This window comes from Panthera uncia, assembly GCF_023721935.1.
Source record: "Panthera uncia isolate 11264 chromosome A1 unlocalized genomic scaffold, Puncia_PCG_1.0 HiC_scaffold_17, whole genome shotgun sequence".
Classification (NCBI taxonomy): Eukaryota; Metazoa; Chordata; class Mammalia; order Carnivora; family Felidae; genus Panthera; species Panthera uncia.
Genome location: NW_026057577.1, coordinates 145,641,019 through 145,662,881, shown reverse-complemented (window position 1 = coordinate 145,662,881; position 21,863 = coordinate 145,641,019). Strand labels below are relative to the sequence as shown.

The following is a 21,863-nucleotide window of genomic DNA, read 5'->3' as shown; positions in this document are numbered from 1 at the left end:
CCACCTATCCATCCATCCCTCATCTACCCATTATTCATGTCCATCCATCCACTTATCCATCCATCCGCCAATTCACCCAGCACCCATCCATCTATTATCCACTCACCCATCTATTCATCTACCAATCCACCCATCATCCATTCATCCCCCACCTATCCATCCATCCATCAAATATCCAATTCATCTGTCCATCCATCCACCTATCTATCCATCCAATTCACCCAGCACCCATCCGTTATCTATCCATCCACCTTTTGTCCATTCACCCATCCAACAAATGTTCACTGAGGTCTGCTGCAAGAGAGTTCCTTGCTTAAGGAACTAAGAAACTTATTTGTACCCACTGAAAAAGATGGTATGCTTGCAGGCTTCTGTATCTTTAAAATCACTGTACCTGGTGTTTGGAATCACCCTCCCTCACTCACCATCCCTGCTTGTCTATTTGGTCAACTCCTGTCTGTCCCTCAGGATCCAGTTCAGGGGCCACCTGATCGGGGTAGCTGCCATAATTCCAGCTCAATGGGTCCTCGGCTGATATAGTCACTACATCTGGTCATCAGCCCAATAGCCAGTGACCATACTGGGTTGACATCATTCCCAGGATGCCTCCTCACCGAACTCTAGGTTCTTTTCTGCCCGGGACCATATCACCATGCCCACGTATTCCCTGTGAATGGTGCACAGTGGGCTATCCAGAAATGTTTGCTGACAGAATTGAAGCAAAGAAGGAAGGGAGGGAGGTCAAGTAACCACGGGCTTGTTTTCTCATCGTTCCGTGAATGATCACTGAGAGCTCTTTCGTGGGTGCCAGGCTGATGCTGGGAGCCGGGGACACTGCAGGGAGTGGGTCCGTCATAGAATTCTCGGCTGTCCTGGAGCCTTCACTTGACAGAGCCAAAGACAACACGCACAGCCGTCAACAGGAATTCGGGTGGCCGTGCGGCATCGATGGCAGACTCTGACCACGGGAGCATCAGGTGGAAGCGAGTCAGGTGCCAGAGCCACATCCAGAGCTGTGGCAGTGGGGACACAGAGAGACTGGAGCGCTGACTAGGGCAGACGGTGCACACAGCGTCCTGTCCTGGAGGAAGGAGGCTCTTCAGGCTCATTTATTAACCCTGTGATTTTCTGGGAGTTCGTGAAATGAGACGCCAGGTCTCAGGACACAGACAACACAGCTTCCGCCAGCCTCCAGGGGAGAAGAGTGTGTGTTTAGAGGACTGAACTCAGCACAGAGTGGAGGCCTGCTGATTGACTGATTTGGCTGGTTTGGCTGGCACCTGGTGGGTCATTCTCGATACCTGTCATTCTGGAAGAGGAGCCTGTGGTATGGGGGGGGAGGGCGGTCCCGGGACGGCTGGGCCTATCAATTTGGGAGGAGGTCAACCTCCCAGCTTCAAGGACACAACACATCTCTCCAGGCCATGACGGCAGGGCCGACTTCTCCATCAGGCATGATGCCTAGGGCCCAGGATTTTTATAGGGATTCACAAGAATGTTGTAGTTGCTTTTAAAATCAGGAGACATAGGGGCGCCTGGGTGGCTCAGTTAAGCATCCAACTTTTGGTTTCGGCTCAGGTCATGATCTCATGGTCAGCTCTGCACTGACAGCTCGGGGCCTGCTTAGGATTCCCTCTTCCTCTCTCTCTGCCCCTCCCACACTCATTCTTTCTCTCTCTCAAAATAAATAAACATTTAAAAATATCAGAAGAAATAAATGAATATAATCCAGCCTAGGTTATATGTGTCTTTACACCAATGCAGTTAGAAAATATAGTCTGTGAGTCTTTACATACATATAATCTCAAGCCTAAGGCTGGGGAAGCTAAACGAGCCTCCCTAAATCAGAAGGTCTTCTAAGGCCCTTGATTTTTCAGAAGTTTTCCAGATTACTCAATCCACTCACCTGGGCAGGGCAGAATGTTGCATTCCTGGTATTCCAGGGAGGGGCCCAGGCAAGGCAAGCCCCCATACTTGGGCTCGGGATTGTTGCAAACCCGCTTCCGGTTCCGGATGCCCCTGCTGCAGTCGCGGCTGCACTGTGACCACGACGTCCAGGCCGACCACGCCCCGTTGACGGTGTGGGCGGAGTATCTCCCGGCACGCAGGAAATCGCCAGAAAGGCCTGCCAAGGAAACGACCCAAGTGTGATTCTATTAGAAGTCCTTAGAGGAAACACAGTGCAAACCTTCACTCAGCCTCGGCTGCCTGCTTCGTTTCTAGAACTACACTCTCAACATCGGTTGAATACTTCTGATGCTTCAAAAACCAAACAACTGGCGGCGAATGATAATCTCCAATCGCTGAAGCTTCTTTCTCTGCGTTTGCTATTGCATAGGATGCAGCTGAGAACTAGATTTGTAAATGTGGTAACTTCCTTGGGTTTGTAGGTCACTTATTTTCCTGAGAAACTTCTTACAAAGAAAACACAACTTTCTCCCTTCCCTTGGGAATCCTGCAACAAAACCGGGCTGTCCAGGACCAGGCCATGCTCACCATTGGGGACATCCGTCTGGACAAACGGAAGCATGATTCAGACATTTTTCTAAACCCGTTCCTCTATCCGTGAGCCTTTCCAAAGTGAATTAATGCTGGTGAAAGTCTCGGAAATAATTCAGAGTTAACTGCTTCGGAATCACAGGCCAGGGCGACAGGTGTCTGTCCAAGAACCGGGCAAGGGGTGGAGCGCCTGACCCGAAACTGAACACACCTGTGAATGAACTTGCCCAGTGGCACCCGCTCCCAAGCAGTTCACAGCACACTTACCAACAGGTGTGTTTTCCCAGGTACACATGCGGCGGTAAGAGCACAGCAGCGAGGAAATGTCTTGTTAAGAACAGGCTCTGCCTATGTACTGGGGTCCGGTCTGCTCTGAGCATTCTACACTTGGGAAGCCATTTAATTAGCCACAGTCAACATTCCTGCTTGCTTTGGTGAAAATGGCTGCTCGCTTACAATATTACAGATATTCAGTAATTCTCTCAAACGCTGGCGATGTGATGCGGGTTTTAACAAAAAACTCTGAGGATGCCACGCAGTTCCCGGGAGGTGTGACAAGGCAAATACACTCACAGCCCTGTTGCTAAGCTCCTCTGTTGTTAAAAACTCTGGCTCAGAAACCTAGGAAGGATGCTCTTTTGAGAAAATGGATTAGAAATGTCTTTCTGTAATGAACCGGTACTCTGTGCTTAATCAATACAGAAACAACAATGCACAGGCAAACCTCATTTTGGGCAATCAGAGGCAAAGAAGCCCGATTCTGTATTTTCAAGATGTCCATACCAAAACGTGTGGATGGTCATTAGAACCAGAAGCCCCTAAGACACAAGGCAGAGGAAGTACATTTTAAGGCTTGCTCAAGATATACTTTTGGAGGAAATATGGGATATTTTTTATAAATGTGTATCAAACTTGTTCTTAGTTTATATTACTATTATTGAAAACAAATATCAGCTATGGTTTTATATGCATCTGAGAATGAAAGGGTTAAAAAAATGTATGTTCAGAAAAGACAATGACATTCCTGTAGGGACACACTGCTATTCACTGTCTCTTTTTTACTTAGATGAAATAAGAAATAAGAAAATTCACTGCCTGCTCTGAAATGAGAAAATAAGTGGATGACTCAGAGACAGCGTTGCCAGATTTTGCAAATAAAATAGAAGAACCCCTGTTAAATCCAAGTTTCAGATGAATTTGGATATTCAAATTTTAGCAATATTTTAGGGTAAGTATGTCCCAAATATTGCATGGGTCATACTTATCCAGAAAAGATTCATGGGGCATACTCATATTTTTAAAAATTCTGAAAAATATCTGAAATTCATCTTTAACTGGGGATTTTGTATTTTATGTCACAATGCTAACATGACATCACAGGATGATCCCTTATGGAATGCAGATCTTTCAAATGGGTCCTCAGTTTTCTCTTGATATTCTATCATATATCTTTTCTTCTTACAGCAGGGTTTTACACAATTAATAAGAGTGAGTATCATTTTGCTTGATTTTCTACATGTATGGGTGTTTTCTTTATGTAAATTGTAGACTTATTCACACAACATTTTTCACTAAAGCAGACTTTTTTTTCCAAGAAACAATGAACAGGCTTATATTTAGTTGGTGAACTACAGTGAGCAGGATGGTTTGAGGTCAGGAAATAGTTAATGTCAGAACATACAATTAGGTGTGGCTCTCAATGGCAACTGCCAAGCCTCCAGTCATGAAGGCTGGCAGATCCAAGATGCCCCTGCAGTTCAGAGGCTCCTGGGGGAGACAGGGACATTTGTGGCCAGTGTGCCACCAGTGGTCCTCACGTGGAGCCACTCTGGAGCCATTTCCCTCTGGTCATGAAGGAGGACGTTTATCACACCCCCATGAATTTATCCCATCCATGTCAGTCCAACATGGCGACTGCCTCAGTGGTTCATCAAGGCCGCCCACCCTGGGTCTAAGGATCCTTCTCTAAAAGTGTCACTGACGGTGACTATGTTACATTCATGTTGGGAGAATGAGGTGGAATCATAAACACAAAAGTGCTGAGAAATGTTCCAGGTGCACGACATTACTATCACCGTCCTCATCACATCATGTTCTGAGAACCATCTGTGAACACCTATTTCCTTTCTAGAATTGGACAAATTTTGTGAAAGTAGATGAGAAAGACAGAAGTGATGAATAAGGAAGCGGAAATGAAGCTCTTTGGGAAGGCCAGGCTCACCCCCTTTCCTGCAGTGGAGACAGCTGAGCTCCAGGGGGAGGAAGTGAGTTGTCAGAGGAGAGTAGCCCACTGAGCAGCGGGGCCAGGCGGAGGGTGCATCTTGTGGTCTCTCTTAGAGCTTTCCCTTCTGCTATTAATATGGTATTGAAGGGATTAAAAGGGCAGAGCAATTTCAGAGACTATTAAAGGATCCCCACAGGCCGAACTTTTTCGCAGAAAGATCCTTCTATAGACAGAAACACAGAGATGGTCTTTCTTTGTCTTCGTCCAGTTTGGGGATAATCAAAGGAAAAGCTTATCTGCAGCTTACATTTTAGTGCCAGAAGATTCATGGAAGACGACTGAGCCTTCCTTGATATATTTTCTGATATTAAATAAATCCCCCCCCCCCGAAACTCTTCTGGATGTATTAAGAAGGCAGTGTTATTTTGAGGGCTGAGTTCACAGGACCACCTCAGTATAGAACTCTTTCCCATCAGTTTGCTACAAAAGGCATTTGTGCACTTGTGGGATCACTGTCGTAGATTGCTGAGGGGAAAATAATCAAAAGGAAAAGAGCCCCTTGCTCGCCTGTGACCTGAGAGATGGGGTCGCACGCGGGTCTGTGCGAGTTGGGTCGGTCCTGGGGGGTTGGCTGCTCACCGTCTGCAGAGCAGCCGCTGGTTCCATCGCTAGAACAGTATCGCATCTCGATTCTCTGTCTTCCCACTTCCAGCAGATTTGGATCAGGCAGGCGGGCTTTGCACGTGTAGCGAAATCGCTGCTCATAGTGGCCCCCATTGTCCGAGATGTTGACGGGCGTCCAGGGCGTCCAGGGTGTGGTCTTCTTCAGCTCGGGGCACGGGTTGATATTGCAAGGCTGGTACTCCTGGGAGAGAAAGGGTGCGGCAGGTGCTTATCGTAGGGCATAAACTGGGTCCAGGGCTTCCTTCCCTTACTGAGAGACAGGGCTCTCTAAAACGTCACATCCTGACACCCACCGGCTACTCTACAAAGTGGAAAACACATTTTTGTTAAATTGGACATTTAAGAGGATGATCGGGGTTCAGGTCAACCACAGAAGGAATCTGCACAGGGGCGCCTGGGTGGCTCAGTCGGTTAAGCGTCCTACTCTTGATCTCGGCTTAGGTCACAATCTCAGATTGCCTAATGGAGCCCCACACCCGGCTCTGCGCTAACAGCACGGAGCCATCTTGTGTTCTCTCTCTCTCTCTCTCTGCTCCTCCTCTGCTCATGTTCTCTCTCTCTCTCAAAATAAATAAACTTTAAAACAAGAGAAGGAATCTGCACAGTTTATCCTGTGTCAACAAGGAGAATGAGACAGTAAGTGTAACCGTACGTGAATAAGAATGGTGATCCCATAAAAACCATCTTCCGTCTTTCACCTGATAAATAACCAAAACTGCTCATTATTCCAATGTTAAGCTTAGCTTTTTTTTTTTTTTAATTTCTTTTAACGTTTATTTATTTTTGAGACAGAGAGAGACAGAGCATGAATGGGGGAGGGTCAGAGAGAGGGAGACACAGAATCCGAAACAGGATCCAGGCTCTGAGCTGTCAGCACAGAGCCCGACTCAGGGCTCGAACTCATGGACCACGAGATCATGACCTGAGCCGAAGTCGGCCGCTTAACCGACTGAGCCACCCAGGCGCCCAGAGCTTAGCTTTTTTTAAAAAAAAAAAAGCTTGAAGTTCAAATGATGGAACCAAAACTTTTCGTTTTTGGACAACATAATGCTCAATGAGATTTAATGAGTATCTTAAGCTCTGGGATCACAGATTCTAAGCATAAGAGTAGTGGAGTATTTATTTATCCAAATAAAATACACAATACGTAATAACTTCTTTGCAAAAATATGTTATTTATTTATTTACTTACTTATTGAGAGAGAGCACAAGTGGCGGAGGGGCAGAGAGAGAGGGGGACAGAGGATCTTAAGCAGGCTCTGCAATGACAGCACAGAGCCCTACGTGGGGCTCCAACTCATGAACTGTGAGATCATGACCTGAGCAAAAGTCGGACGCTTAACCAACTGAGCCACCCAGGCGCCCCTGTAATAACTTCCACTGTGTAAGTTTCACAGCATTTCCCTCGTTGATACAACCATGGTATTTCTGCTTCTCCTCCCTTCCCTCACTACCAGACATCTCCCTTGTAAGCACAGGCGGGGCGTCCCAGTCATTGAGTAGGGTACAGATGAAGGTCTGGCAAATGGGGCATGGGGTGGGTGGTGGGGGGTGGAATTCAGGACTCCAATTATTAAAATTCTTAAAGATTTATTTGTCAAGAATTCTAAACAGAAGAAGCGCCACATAGGAGGGGTACAGGGTTTGACCTTGGACACAGCACTACCTCAATGTTCTTCCATTTCACGATAAAGCAAGTTTCATTTAACGATACTTAATGCACCCAGTTATGACCATACTTTAAAAATCATTTTTATCAATGTTAAACATATACATAAAGTAAGTGTTAAATAGCCCTCGAAGCTTTCTTATGAAAAAGAGAACCACTCTATCTTTTCCCTGTATCTTTTTTTTTTTTTAATGTTTGTTTGTTTTTGAGAGAGAGAGAGAGTAGGGGTGGGGCAGAGAGAGAGGGAGACACAGAATCCGAAGCAGGCTCCGGGCTCCGAGATGTCAGCACTGAGCCCGACGCAGGGTTCGAACTCATGAAGCGAGAGATCGTGACCTGAGCCGAAGTCGGACGCTTAACCGACTGAGCCACCCAGGTGCCCCTCCCCCATACCTTTTAGTTGAGTATTTCCATATTTATCCCACAGATCTGACAACTAGAATATTCCAGGATTAGGCATTACTCATTCACTGTGTGCTACTGAAAAAAGAGGCTCTGGCCCTTTACTCCCTACCCCACCCTGGTGCCTGGAACATCCCCGTCTCCTGTTATCTGAATGCAGCTAGGCTGTAATTTTGGTTAGATCAAAATCCAGTGTCTTCCCTTCCAACTTGGCTAATACCACCCACAACCGAGGGGGGTGGTACACTGACGGGTTGTTGCTTCTCATCCAGGTCCCTCACACACCAAGTGTGTTGGGGGCGGTTGTTTAGCTTCTAGGAATCCACCATTAATTCATTCCCCCCTCCAATCAGGGATTCCGGCCCAGGAAGACCTGTCTTTGTTGCTTCAGGCTTTGAAAGAATACTCCTTTAATACAACATCAGAGAGTTTCCGACAGGAGAGAGACTGGCCACATGTGTCCACAAGGCCAGCTCGCTCTGGAAGCCTATTAAAACACCTATTTCGTCATGACTCGAATTGTTCTCACTGCTTTTCTTTACTCATAACCCATTTTTTAAAGAAGTTTAGAAGTGATACTCAGGAGTTCTTCGTGTCTGTGACATCATAGGCCTTCAGCAGAGAATCTGGAAAGTGCTTCTCTGATTTAATACCTTCTGGCCATCCCCCCCCCACCGCCCCCCCAATGCTGGTCCTTCTCATCTCCACACCAACACACGGGAAGACAGATGACTTCATTTCCCTTTGTTTATAGCATCTTTTATCACGGTATTATTTGGATGCTGCTCCAAAATGAAAAAATAGCCCCAACGAATGCCATCAACCCAGCCATGTGAGAGACTAGATGGGACATGCGTGAGCCCTCTCGTTTTCTCTCGAGATGGAGGCCATAGGAGAGGAATACAATAAACCCTTGTCTGGGGTCTTCCAGGCTGACAGTGTGACAGCATTGCCATCCCCAAATTGAAAATGCCACACGCCACCGTCGTCCCCTTCATCACTCTGTGCCAGCCTGGCTGGGCAAGTGTCCGGGGCTCCTTGCTGAAACGGACTCAGCACATATGTGGTTTATGGACCCCTGCTTAAAAAAATGCAGGTCTTTAAGCCTTAGTAAGTTCGACGTCACCTATAAAACAGTAAGATCCCGGGGCGCCTGGGTGGCTCAGTCGGTTAAGCGGCCGACTTCGGCCCAGGTCATGATCTCGCGGTCCGTGAGTTTGAGCCCCACGTCGGGCTCTGTGCTAACAGCTCAGAGCCTGGAGCCTGTTTCGGATTCTGTGTCTCCCTCTCTCTGACCCTCCCCCGTTCATGCTTTGTCTCTCTCTGTCTCAAAAATAAATAAACGCTAAAAAAAAAAAAAAAAAAAAGTAAGATCCCACATCTTAATAAACAAATATACAGGAGGCTCCCAATAACTCTTAGCTTCTGTACACTAGATATTTTATATTTCCTATGGAGGTGAAGTTTCCTTTTTGAAATATGTGACTAGCAAATATATTCAAAAGCTGGGCCAAGTAGCTGAGTTGGTCTCTGTGTGCTGGTGACATATTGAGCGGGGCAGGGGGGTCATGTGTGCCAGGGGTGGCCCCAGCTCCAGAATAAAGATCAATTCGAGCTTCTTAGACCTGATCTCTGATAACCAAGTTTGTTCTTCTGTTCGTTGTCTCTTCATCGTACACAGTCTACCATGAGACTCAGAACTTCTCTTTCCACCTGCTTTTTGAGGTTTGATTATGATGCACTCATTTAACATATAGAATTACGACGTGCCAAGAAATAGTATGACCAATCAGTTTTATATTAATGGCCAAAATTATAAAGTGATTGGATTCAAGGGGGAGTAGTTCTATGGTTCAGCTGAATATGCGCACTATGATTGGCTGAGGAACCCCGACAGTAACTACCCGACCCTGAACGGGATGTGAACAGCCTTACATTTGATGCTAAAAATAGAAATTGTTTTCCAAGACGTTTCAGGGAGCTAATGACTATTACTTGCCACATAGGATTCTTGATATTCTGGTGGAAATCATCAGGTAACAATGGTTACTAAAATCAATCCTGCTTCTGGGTATATATCTGAAGAAACTGAAATCAGGGTCTTAGAGTGATGTCTACACTCCCATGTCTATTGCAGCATTACTCAAAGTAGCCAAGATATGGAGACAAACTAAGTGTGCAGCAAAGATGGATGGATACGTAAGATGTGGTATGCTGGGTGAACAGAATATGTAATATACAATACAATGGATAATACACAATATATACTATAATATATACTATTGTGTAGACATAAAACGGAAGGGACTGTCCCCATATAGCCAGGCTTTTATGCCTCAGGTTAGATTATTTGGGTCTTATGAGGTTCTCAAGGCTTATGGCCAGTGATAAAAGTTATCACTGGATAGACTTCATCCTAGAACATTCTATGGCCTTTATTAAGAACAAAGGAGGAACACAGTTACTAGGTTGTCAGCCATCCTATATTTAAATCTAATTCTTCTATAGACATACACAGGCAGTGTCATGATACTCCAGGCAACATGTGAAGGAACATAGATCTGAAGCTTGAAGGTCTTCTCCACGTTCTCCCATGACAAACCTTTCATGTGTATGTCACAAGGTGGTCATGAGGGTCAACTGAAACCATTATGCAAACGCCCTGTAAACCATGGGAAGCTATACGAATGTAAGATATTGTTATTACTCTATGGGGAAGCCAAAGTCTAACATGGATATTCTGTCCCATTTCACTTTTCTTGACTCCAAGCCACTGAGAAAGTCCTCAAGCAAAGAACTGATCCAAAACCTGAGTGTTGCTTTCTCTTTATCTCACCAAATGGTTTGGCCCAATATTACCACTTAGAACGGAGATCTCTTATTTGGTCCCTGAAAATTCCCTGCAATAAGGCTAAAGAAAGAGCAAATGATATTTTCTGTACAAAGAGAAGAAAGAGCAGATGGGAATATTCAGAGGGGACTCTCTCTTGCCACAGTTTAGCTTAGGCCCTCAGAAAATATTTGTTGATGTAGCTCCTTCAATTCCACTACCGTCGGCCAGTGTTCACAGCGATACCATAAACTTTAAGGGCGGTAATGTCAGCAAAGCCTCATCGAATAACAGCAAGTATGCTTGGGGAGAAAGTTGCTCTACCCAGCACCTAGCTTTCGGCACCTCTGAGAGAAGAAGCCAGAGAGAGCAAGCTGGACCGCAGAACAAGCTGGACCACAGAAGCAAATGGTCGGTCGTGACTGAATCGATATTCTGAAGCCTTGTGGAGAAGGAAACAGTGCATAAGAGCCTTGTTTGGAGTCAAAACTCCTGTGCAACAATGATCTTCTGAAAACAAAATCCACCATTTTCTTTTTTCTTTTTTAATGTTTATTTATTTTTGAGACAGAGAGAGACAGAGCATGAACGGGGGAGAGTTAGAGAAAGAGGGAGACACAGAATCCAAAGCAGGCTCCAGGCTCTGAACTGTCGGCACAAAGCCTGTCGCAGGGTTTGAACTCATGGACTGTGAGATCATGACCTGAGCTGAAGTCAGACGCTTAACCGACTGAGCCACCCAGGTGCCCCAAAATCCACCATTTTCAACAACTTGGATGGACCTTGAGGACATTATACTCAGTGAAATGAGCTGTACAGAGAAAGACAAATTCCGCATGATATCACTTCTATGTTGAATCTAAAAAGTACAGACTCAGGGTGCCTGGGTGACTCAGACAGTTAAGTGTCCGACTCCTGATTTCAGCTCAGGTCAGGATCTCACAGTTTCGTGGGTTGGAGCCCCACATCGGGCTCTGCACTGACCCTGCAGAGTCTGCTTGGGATTCTCTCTCTCTCTCTCTCTCTCTCTCTCTCTCCCCCTCCCCTGTTCATGCTCTCTCTGCCTCTCTCAAAATAAATACATTATTTTTAAAAATTATTAAAAAAATACAAAAATACAAAAGAGCAACATAGATATTGTGGTGATTGGAGAGATGGGTAAAATGGGGAGATACGCAAGGGTGCCAACTTCCAGTTATGAGGTTAACAAGTCTGGGGATCTAATGGATAACATGGCGATTATAGCTAATCACATTGTATCACATAACTGAAGGTGGCTAAGAAAGTAGATCTTAGATGTTCTCACCTCAAGACAGAAGTGGTAGCTATGTGATGGGATGGAGGCGGTAGTTTAATAGTATTATTTTTCAATAATAAACGTATCCCATCAACATGAGGTGCCTTTTAAACTTATACAAAGTTATGTTAGTTACTTCCGGAAAAAAAAATAAAGCTGGAAAAACATAAAAATCAATAAAGGAAACAGTTGATGCAGCAAGGAAAAAATGTAAAGAAATGGTCAAGCACAACTAAGAAAAATAAATCAAGAATGCTTACTAAAGCAATATTACACAATTCTCTAGATATGTTCCCCCACGTACTCTCTATCCCAGTCAACACTGAAAGAACCATTCACTTAATGTCTAGGAGGCACCAACAGAAATGGGCCCTCCCACCTGAATCGGCTTTTTGGTCATTCAGGCCACCATCACCTCAGCCTTGGTTCAAAGAATCAAAGCATGAATGTCATGGAAGTTTGTCTATTTCTATGCCTGCTCCCACCAACACACGGGAAGTTTGTCGTGTTTACTTTATATTACCGATCTTACTAATTTATTTATTTTTTGGTGAGTGGATACACCATATTGATCAATTCACAAATAAGTCCATTCTGAGGGACTATGCATAAGTTTGCGGAACACCTTTCGGTGGTTAAGACGGGCTCTGTGTATTGCTGTTCATTTTTCCTTTGAAAAACACTACAATATTTATATTCCATAGGTTGAAAGCAAAATAGATGGTGACAATTCAAGCAAAATTTTGATAGCATATGCTCAGCCCAAAGTAAGAAAATTACCCTTAAAGTCATTTTATGAATAGCTGAAGATATGAACTAAATTTATTCTCATCTGGAATACGCACGGTTTTCATATGCATTTATCAAGTTCTCTTCCAGCAACGAAGGGTGTCTTGCTGAGACAGAAAGCCATTCTGCACAAAACAAATAAGGAAGAGATGCAGTCTGGCCTGCAAAGGGCCAAAGCACCCAAGCTTGTGCACAGCAGGAGGTCTGTGATCCCCGACCCCTGGGGCAAAGAGAACATAGATTGACGGGAAGTCCTGGAAATGAGCTGTATGGTACCCAGTAAGGAAGAGAAGTAAAAACGAGATGATGGAGTCAAAAGTCTGTGGCCACAGGATGACTTCTGCTTCTAACCAAGATGGAGTAACAGAAGTGGGATTAACCTTCTCACCAAAAAATAACTGAAAAATGTATGAAACAACAGTGCTTAAAACACTGGACACCAGGCAGTGAAGGACAGTGATTGCCAAGTGATGGGAAACATGAGGGTAGCCCCCCTACTGGCCCAGCCTACAACCTTGATGAGGTCTCCAGGCCGTGGTGGAGGAAGGAGAAGCCCAGGCACACAGATGAGGGATTGAGGAGACAAAGCTGAGAGGTGGAGGAAGCCAAAAGGCTGGGGTTCTCAGAAGGAGAGAGATGCACAATGAAAACTCCAGTATTATGCAGAGATCCCACCTCAAGTACTCAGGTGGGTACAAATCAGTGAACGCACGTGAGGAAACCACACGGGTGGGGAAAGACCCACCTGTAAGGATCGAAGGGAACAGAGTACATCACTCACACAGGGCCAGACATAGTGTTCGCTCCTCAGAGCAAGAGTGGACAATCTTACGATTCCCTGGGCATCCGTTAGAGTAGCAAGCAGGGTCTTGCCTCCTCAGTGGGAAAAATCACCCCAAACTCTGTTCTGATCTCAACAAATGAAGCCAAGAAAAAGCCAAATGATCATATTGGTTTCAAGTAACTTGATCATGTCCTAGAGGAGAGCATAATTTCAGGAACACAGAAGTGTCCCATACACAACAAGGAAAAAAAAAATCACAATGCCTTGCACCTAATTTATAATGATCAGATACACAAGGAAGCTGCTGATAAACACAAGCTATTATGAGGCGAAAGACCAGTCAATGGACATTGGCACAGAAATGACACAGATGACACAATTTGTAGTCAAGAACATTAAAACAGTTATGATAACTGCATTTCATGTGTTCAAGAAGCTAGAAGCAAGACTGAACATGTGAAGCAGAGACACGAAATATAAAAAGAAGAAATAAACTCAACTACACACACCATTTCCAGGAACATGAAAAGGAGGGATCACATCTCAAGTCATTGTCAGGTTGACTTTGATATCAGAACCAGACAAAGACATTACAAGAAATGAAAACTACATGTGAATATGTCACATGAACTTAGATGCAAAAATTCTTGATGATATTTTAATAAAAAAAAACTCTAAACTGCATAAAAGGGTTATTTCTCAGGATTAAGTGGTAATGATGTCAGGCATGCAAGGTTGCATTAACATTTGACATGTGATCACTGTAATTCACCATTTATTAACAGTCTAGAAAGTAAACCTGTAAGATCATGTCAAAAGACGCAAATATATCACTTAATAAGATCCAACATTCATGCCATATAGGAACTCTCCAACAACTATGAAAATAAATAAATTTCCCACATCTGATAAAGGACATGTATTAAAAATATACAAAAGTGACACCTTACTTAATGGTTAAAGCCTGCGTGCTTTCTTACTAAGATCAGAAACAAGGCAAGGATATTTGCCTCTACCACTTCTAGTCAATTTTATACTGACAATTCTACTTTGTACAGCTAGGAAACAAAAAGAATTACAATTCATCTATAACGGAAAAAAAGAAGTAACTTTCTCTTTGTACACAAACATTGTGATTGTGTATGTAAAAAATACTGCAGAATCTACCATGAAGCTACCAGAAGTAACATTAATTTATCAAGGTTTCAGAATACAGGATCAATATAAAATATTAATTTCATTCCTATGTACTAGCAATGGGCAATCAGAAATTAAAAGAACGCCATTTACAGGTGCACTGGGTGGTTCAGTTGGTTAAACGTCAGACTTCGACTCAGGTCACGATCTTACGGTGCGTGGGTTCCAGCCCCACGTCAGGCTCTGTGCTGACAGCTCAGAGCCTGGAACCTGCTTCAGATTCTGTGTCTCCTTTTCTCTCTGCTTCTCTCTCTCTCTCTCTCTCTCTCTCTCTCTCTCAAAAATAAACATTAAAGAAATTTTAAAAAAAGAATGCCATTTACAGTAGCATCAAAAACATGAAACACTTGGAATACAGCTCACAAATTATGTCCGTGACTTGTACACTAAAGGAAACCAAATCCCCTAAATGATGCACCAAATCAATGCAATCTTAATCACAATTCTAGAAGGCTTTGGTGGGGGGAGGTAAAAATTACAAGCTGGTTCTAAAATTCATACAGAAATATTGAAAACACTTTGGGAAGGAAGAACAAAGCTGGAGGACTTCAACTTGACTTGAAGTCTCATAGAACTACAATAATCAACATGCCATGGTATAAGGATCAAGATAGAACACTAAGCAAAGGAATTCGGCACTGGAAAGTCCAGAAATAGACTTGCATGTGGATAAATTATTCAGTTTTGATAAGGGAGCAAACGCAATTAAACCTCCATATGTGATAAGAAGACCTTTAACCAATAACTTGCTCCCCCTTTGATAATAAAGTCCAATGGCTCATAGACCAATCATCTAAGACCATAAAACTTCTACAAGAAAACCTAGAAGAATCCCTCTGTGAGCTTCGGTTAAGCAAAGATTTCTTAGCTACAATGCCAAAAGCATCACTCCTGTAAGAAAAACAATGACAATTTGAATTATTCAAAATCAAGAATTTCTGTTCTGGAACAGACACCGTGAAGAGAAAGAGACGCGAGCCACACACTGAGAGAGAATATTTGCAAATCAAATCAAAGATTCATACCCATTACATATTTAAAAAGTGAAAATTCAACATTAAAAAAAAAGTTAATATAAAAATTGCCAAGTGATAGAAATAGACATCTCACAAGATTAGATAGATAGATGACCAAAAGAGCATATATAAAGATGCTCGACACCATTTGTTGGAAAAAAGGAACATTAAAACCATAAGGAAACCACCACACACCATTAGAATGGCTAAATTAATCACAAACCCCAAACCTGACATCAACGCTGGTGAGCTCACAGAGCACCAGGACCCCCTCTCTTACCCCGCTGCTAGAAATGTAAAATGGCACCCTCCCTTTGAAACCATCTGACGCCTTCCTAAAAGATTAAACATACACTTACCATGTGACCTTGCCATCTTCTTCCCAGACATTTACCCAAGAGAAAAGAAAGTAGATGTCCACACAAATGCTGGTACACAAATATTCTTAAAAGCTTTCTTGGTGATAGCCCAAAAGAGAAACAACCCACATGTCTGTCAGCAGGTGACTATCGAAACAGATCGTCTTCTATCCAGATAATGGACTGTTCCTCAGCAGTAAGAAGAAACGGCCTGTTGACGTATATGGCATAGAGGGATCTGAAAATAGTGCCCAGTGACAGAAGCCAGCAGGATGAGTGACACTGTATAATTCCATTCACGTAAAATGATGGAAAATGAAAACTGTGGAGTCAGAAAGACCAGAGGTTACCTGGGATGGGCGACGTGTAGGAAGGCAGGGCTGCAGAAAGGGAAGGAGGAAACTTGGAGGTTGACAGACATGTTCATTATCTTGCCGGTGTCAATGGTTTCACGGATGTGCACAGTTACCAAAACTTGTCAAATTTTATACTCAAACGTGCAGTGTATCATATGCCAACCGTGCCTCAAGAAAACAATTAAAAATGATATGTCCACGGAAAAACAAATCTCTTTCTAATAAATGGTGGTTACCTTGCCGGTGAGAAGAGATATTCAAAACCCATTGCGCTTAGACATACTTGCACACATTAAAATTACAGCTCTATTTTTTTCATAACATTCATGCTGGAGCACTGGCGACTGAAATGCTTTATAAATGCAGAATGTGCACTATTAAGCCCCAATTGCCCATCATATATGCCTGCGAAATGCTACTTTCTATCCATAGCCAATGTGGCCACTACCTGTTAAAGCCTATATATGCACACGTATCAACTGCATGTTATTATCACCTTATTTTCCTTATAATAAGTTTCTTTAACTGCAGTGCATTTTCATGCTGGTATGGACTTTTGAACATGAAGGAGTTCAAGTCATCCTCCATGGCATCGAGAGAAGTTTTTGAATCACAGGACGGCTTGGTAGAAGACGAACTCAGCCCCAAGGTCAGCTTCTTATTGTCCAACCTTCCGCAAATCTGTAAACACTTGGAAAATGTCTTAGTGCATTCGGGCTGCTATAACAAAACACCACAGACTGGTTCAACAGAAATGTATTTCCCCCAGTTCTGGAGCCCGGGAGCCTAATGTTAGAGGGTTAGCATGGTTGGGCGAGGGCCTTCTTCTGGGTCACAAACTTCTCTTTGTGTTCTCACATGGGGGAAGGGGTGAGCTCACTGGGTACAGTTTTATAAGGACACCACTCCCATCCATGAGGGTTCCACCTTCATGACCTAATCACCCCCAATGGCTTCACCTCCTAATACCATCACTTGGGTATTAGGTTTTCAACGCACGAATTCGGAGGGAGGTGGGGGTGTGGGACCCAAACATTCAACCTGTAAAACATATCCCAACGAGTACCAAATCAGGGGTTACGAAGATGATCTCAAAATCCTAAACACATTTTGGAATCCATCGTCTTGCTTTGGATTAGCTCACTGACCCAAAATAATATTCAGCACATTACCTAAATCTGTTTCACAGAAGGTGACAAGATTTGATACTCAAAGCTACATGTCTACACCAGCTACTCTGAAAAGGCTGAGAAATTAGAGATGTGTATGAATATTCCTGATTTCTTTCCATTATCATTACTAGTCATTACAGGCTCATTGAAATGAAATGGAAACTTTTTTTTAAATGTGCAAGTGACATGATAATGTGAGTATTTTAAAGTAGGAAATTCCACTGTTCCAAGTACCTGCTTGCATGTCAGTGGGCTTCCTCTGAGTTAGCCACAGTTCTATAAACCTTTACTGTACCAGCTGTTGGCATGGGGTCTCCCCAGCCCGTACGTTTCTCAAGGGTAAAGCCTGGGGTCAATGTAACTTTCACCCTCACTGGGTGACTGGCGCCATCATTGGCTCTAACGGGGGAGAGGACTGGGCTGAACATCTCAGGGGCTTTCAAATGGGTGCATTCACTTTCAACAAATGGTCATCCCAAGTGTTTTTTTCTTTTCTTCTCTTTTCTTTTTTTAAGCACGGAAAAGCAAGCAAATATTCCTCTGCTGTCTTACTAAAAAAGATAAGTGTTTGTGTACGTGTTAGATTATATATGTGTGTACATATATAAAAATGGAGCTGGCTTTCCCCCTTACTTATTATTTTAGGCATTCTTTTTTCTAACACAGTAGAAAGCCCAAGAGAATAAGAAAACCAGCGCTGTCGTTGGAAATCTTTATTATAGAGGCTGTGATTTGTGGGCACTCTATAAACTTACATCTCAAATGAGAAGATCCATTTATTTATTTTATTCTCTCACTAGAATGCCTTTAAATTCGTAGTCTCTGAGAGTGAACATCAAAAATTCAGACAGCTTTTTTTTTTTTTTTTTTTCGGCAAATACTGTGCAATGAGAGGAAAAACTACTTTTAGCTAGAAGTGAAAACCTATCATCGGGGGAAATGTTTCCTTCCCAACTCGACAACTGAAATGGGTGACCTTGAGCAAAGGAGCCCACCCTTTCCTTCCACCCCTCCGCTTTTGCTGTAACACCTGCTATCTGCTTATTCACTTGGCCAAAATTCCTAAAGATATCTTACAAAGATCCCGAGCACTCAGTTCTCCTGTGCATTTCATCAGACGTGCAGGATTGTATCTTCGGGCCCCTGAGGAGAGTTGTCCTACTTGAAGGCTTAGGAACAGTTGGTCTGTTTTCCATTAGTCACCTGTACCCTGACACCTTGATTATGGTACAGCTATGATCTTAAGAGTACTGTGACAGCAAGCACCCCAAATCTCCATCACCTGGGTGTCATGCCCTGTGCAATGCCCTCCCCATGAACGTGGCTGGGTCTTGGGAAGATGATAGCTTTGTGGCTCTCTTGATGAGATTCCTCCTAATCTAAGACTTCCTTGTAGGGGACAGTAGAGAGATTGTCCTGCTGGCTTTGAAGAAGGTAGCTGCCATGCTGTGAGGGGGAATGTGGCTGGGACTTAACAATGTCCTCCAGCCAAAAGCCAGAACGAAAATGAGGATCTCAGTCTCCAAACTGCAAGGAACTAAATTCTACAAACAACCAGAGAGTCTGAAAGAGGCCCCCAAGCCTTGTAAATGTTTGCAGCTCTTGATTTCAACCTACAACTCTGAGCAGTGGAGCTGGTTAAACTGGGCCCAGACTTCCCTCCCAAGGAACTGTGGCATAATTAATTGTGCTGATTTAAGCCACTAAATTGGTGCTCATTTGTTACACAGCAACAGAAAACTAACACACACTTATGTAATTATACGTTTGTTATTTGTACATAAGAGGGAATCTATTCCATGACCTGCCTTTTTTCTAATATGCCAAGGATTCAATGTAATAGACAATTCAAATGAAGTTGACTTTTCTTATCTCCAGCCTCTTAATCTGGTCTCCCTTGGGCAAAAAGATGAAAGGATTGGATTCCTTCATGGAAAACTCATTATCTTCCTCCCATGATCTTCCAATTCTTTCTAATGAGAAAGTTCTGGCTAAAAATTTTAAAAAAGTGACCATTACTTATTATTAATAACACCTAGGAAAGTCAAGGTATTAATGAGAGACCTACAGATTATCTACTAAGGTTGAGGTTGGTTGTTACAATTCATGTCTTATTAAAGATGCCCAAGACCACCCAGAGTCAATTTTTAAAATTTAGTTTTACAGAATAGTGACAATATACATGTGTTGACAATCAAATTGTACTTCAACTTCACCAGTTTCACTAAAGCTGTAGATTTAATGGAAATCCACTATGCTTGACTGAAATATATTGGGTTAATGCCTTTTTCTTTAAGGACACAAGCAGAATTTAAAATGGCGTTGTATTCATTCCACAAACGAGCTTTCCCTCGAGTGTGTCTCAGTGGGATGCGGACAGGTGCCACCGAGACAGGCATCTGTTGCCAGGAAGGAGAGAAGCCATGGGTTCAACATAGTTAAATGGGGTTTCTTCAAACCAGGAGTGATCAGAGCTCGTTTTAGGGAACTGAACGAGACAGCACATTGGCAAACGCTGTCGGGGAGGAAGGTAGCTGGAACCACAAAAGTTCTCAAAGGTGAGAACAATTTCATTGTTTATGACTGATTCTACAATCGACATCACTCATTCAAAACTGAAAATAGGGTGTATCATACGACTTATATGAGTCACCCCTCTCCTGCCAAACGTAACGAGGATTGGAAAGATTGCGGATGGAGTCTTATGTTCATTAAACCCTTAGCCCATTTGACTCCATGTTTGAATAGGGAAATCCGTCTAAAATATCCCCTTCCTTCAAGACTATTGGTGGGTGGCTTTCCAGTGAGCTCATGATGTAGAGGGAGCTGGCACGTCAGTAGTCATGCTTCTCAAGCAATTTCTTTTCTGAGTTTATTCATACGTGGGCTGGTCAGTTCTTACCGGAAAGCCTCTTCACTCCCAAGTTTCCTGTGTGATAATCAGGAGAGGCCACCAGCTCCATCCAGCGGGCCTATTCCCTTCAGTCCCTTAAACTAGCACTTCAGCTAGAAACATATTGTCATGATTTGGGAATGTTAATGAGGTAATGTGTTTACAGCGGTTATCAGTGAGCCTGGCACGGGGGGCATCTTTAGTCTGCACAGAGGCCTGGGAATGAAGACGGAAAGCAGAACATGAAAATAGCAGGGGATCTCCAGGGGCGCCTGGGTGGCTCAGTTGGTTAAGCACCGGGCTCTTGATTTCGGGTCAGGTCACGATCTCACGGTATGTGAGATGGTGCCCGGCCTCAGGCTCCGTTGGTCAGAATACAGAACATGAAAATATTAGAGGAGCTCCAAAGTTGGTCACTAGCCATGTTGAGAAGTCGTCCTTTCTCAGAGCAGACGTGGCCACAATAACCCATAACTGTCCCAGCCAAGTCACGCTGAGGGGAATGGATTTCTCTAACTGGTAAAACAAGTTTAAATCTAACTTCCATCCAACTTTCCATGCATATGTATCATTTCACTCCCTCTGTAATGTGATCATCTAGTGGAAAAGTTTCTTCCAAATTTGCTCTTATCTGCGTTTACATAAAGCTGGCTTTTAATCAGTTCGTGTTCCTTAAATAATCAGCTAAGATTTCATGCTCTAAAAACTAGTAATGAGAACACTCGTTTAATCTAAAACCCTCACATCATGAATGATATATGTGGAACATTCACTGCTATGGCCAAAGCCCTTCTGTCATTTTATCTCACCAGTATGGGAACAGTTAGAACTCTCGGGTGTTGCAGCTTTCCAACCTGGGATCCCATCATTAATGGGTCCGGGAAACAGAAAACATGTTTTATCAGCATCTTTTGCTGATAATTTAAATCACAAGGGACTGCATTTTTTTTTCTCTTCTTTTGGCCAATTTACTGTGGGAGGATAATTAATTCCTCAAATAAAGATCCTTAAATGACTTTCATTTTATAATTCAGATGGTTTAATTAGATTCCTGTTACCTCCTGACTATTTCCTGCCAGAACTTATGGTTAATGACCTAAATATCTTACACCAAACATTTATAACATTTATATTTTTGAAATGAAGGGTCACAGTAATATTGCCCAAATGACATTTTCAACTAAGAACATAGTTATGAAAACAGAAGTATCATGTTATTCATCCATCCATCCATCCGCTCATCCATTCATCCATCTCTCAAAAATCACTGTCGGAGCAGTTAGTTACACCACATGCTAAGCTACGTCTTCAGGATTTCAGATGTTAGCAGTGAAAATAAACAGAGGAGGTCCAAAGGAGACTTGTAGGATTATACACCCACACCAACTACGGGTCACGGGAGTTTACATGCAGCAGAAACTAACCAGAAATCACACAAGCATCTGGTAACTAAAGGCAGTGTGGTCAGTCCCACGGGCCACTCAGCGTGAGATTCTGCGTGGGATTCTGCGTCGGACCGACTAGTCTCATCCTAAGGGCGCCGGCCTCGCAACCACAGCACCAGACGAGGGATGCTCTAGTTGCCTTGAGCAACCAATTCTGGCTAAATTACCCATGCCTTCATGCTATAATGTCACTACTGATACAAAACAAAATGAAAACTCAAATGCAATCTTAGCTACTCAAAGAAAA

General features: G+C 43.3%; 1 protein-coding gene across 1 annotated transcript in view; it reads right to left on the bottom strand.

Moving 5' to 3' along the window:
- SEMA5A (semaphorin 5A) overlaps positions 1–21,863 on the bottom strand; it is a 474,488-nt gene that overhangs the window by 21,817 nt on the left and 430,808 nt on the right. The window contains exons 17-18 of the mRNA XM_049648285.1: positions 5,363–5,588; positions 1,907–2,125 (exon numbers count right to left, since the gene is read on the bottom strand). Coding sequence (XP_049504242.1) covers positions 1,907–2,125; positions 5,363–5,588 — 445 coding nt within the window. The remainder of the gene's footprint in view (positions 1–1,906; positions 2,126–5,362; positions 5,589–21,863) is intronic.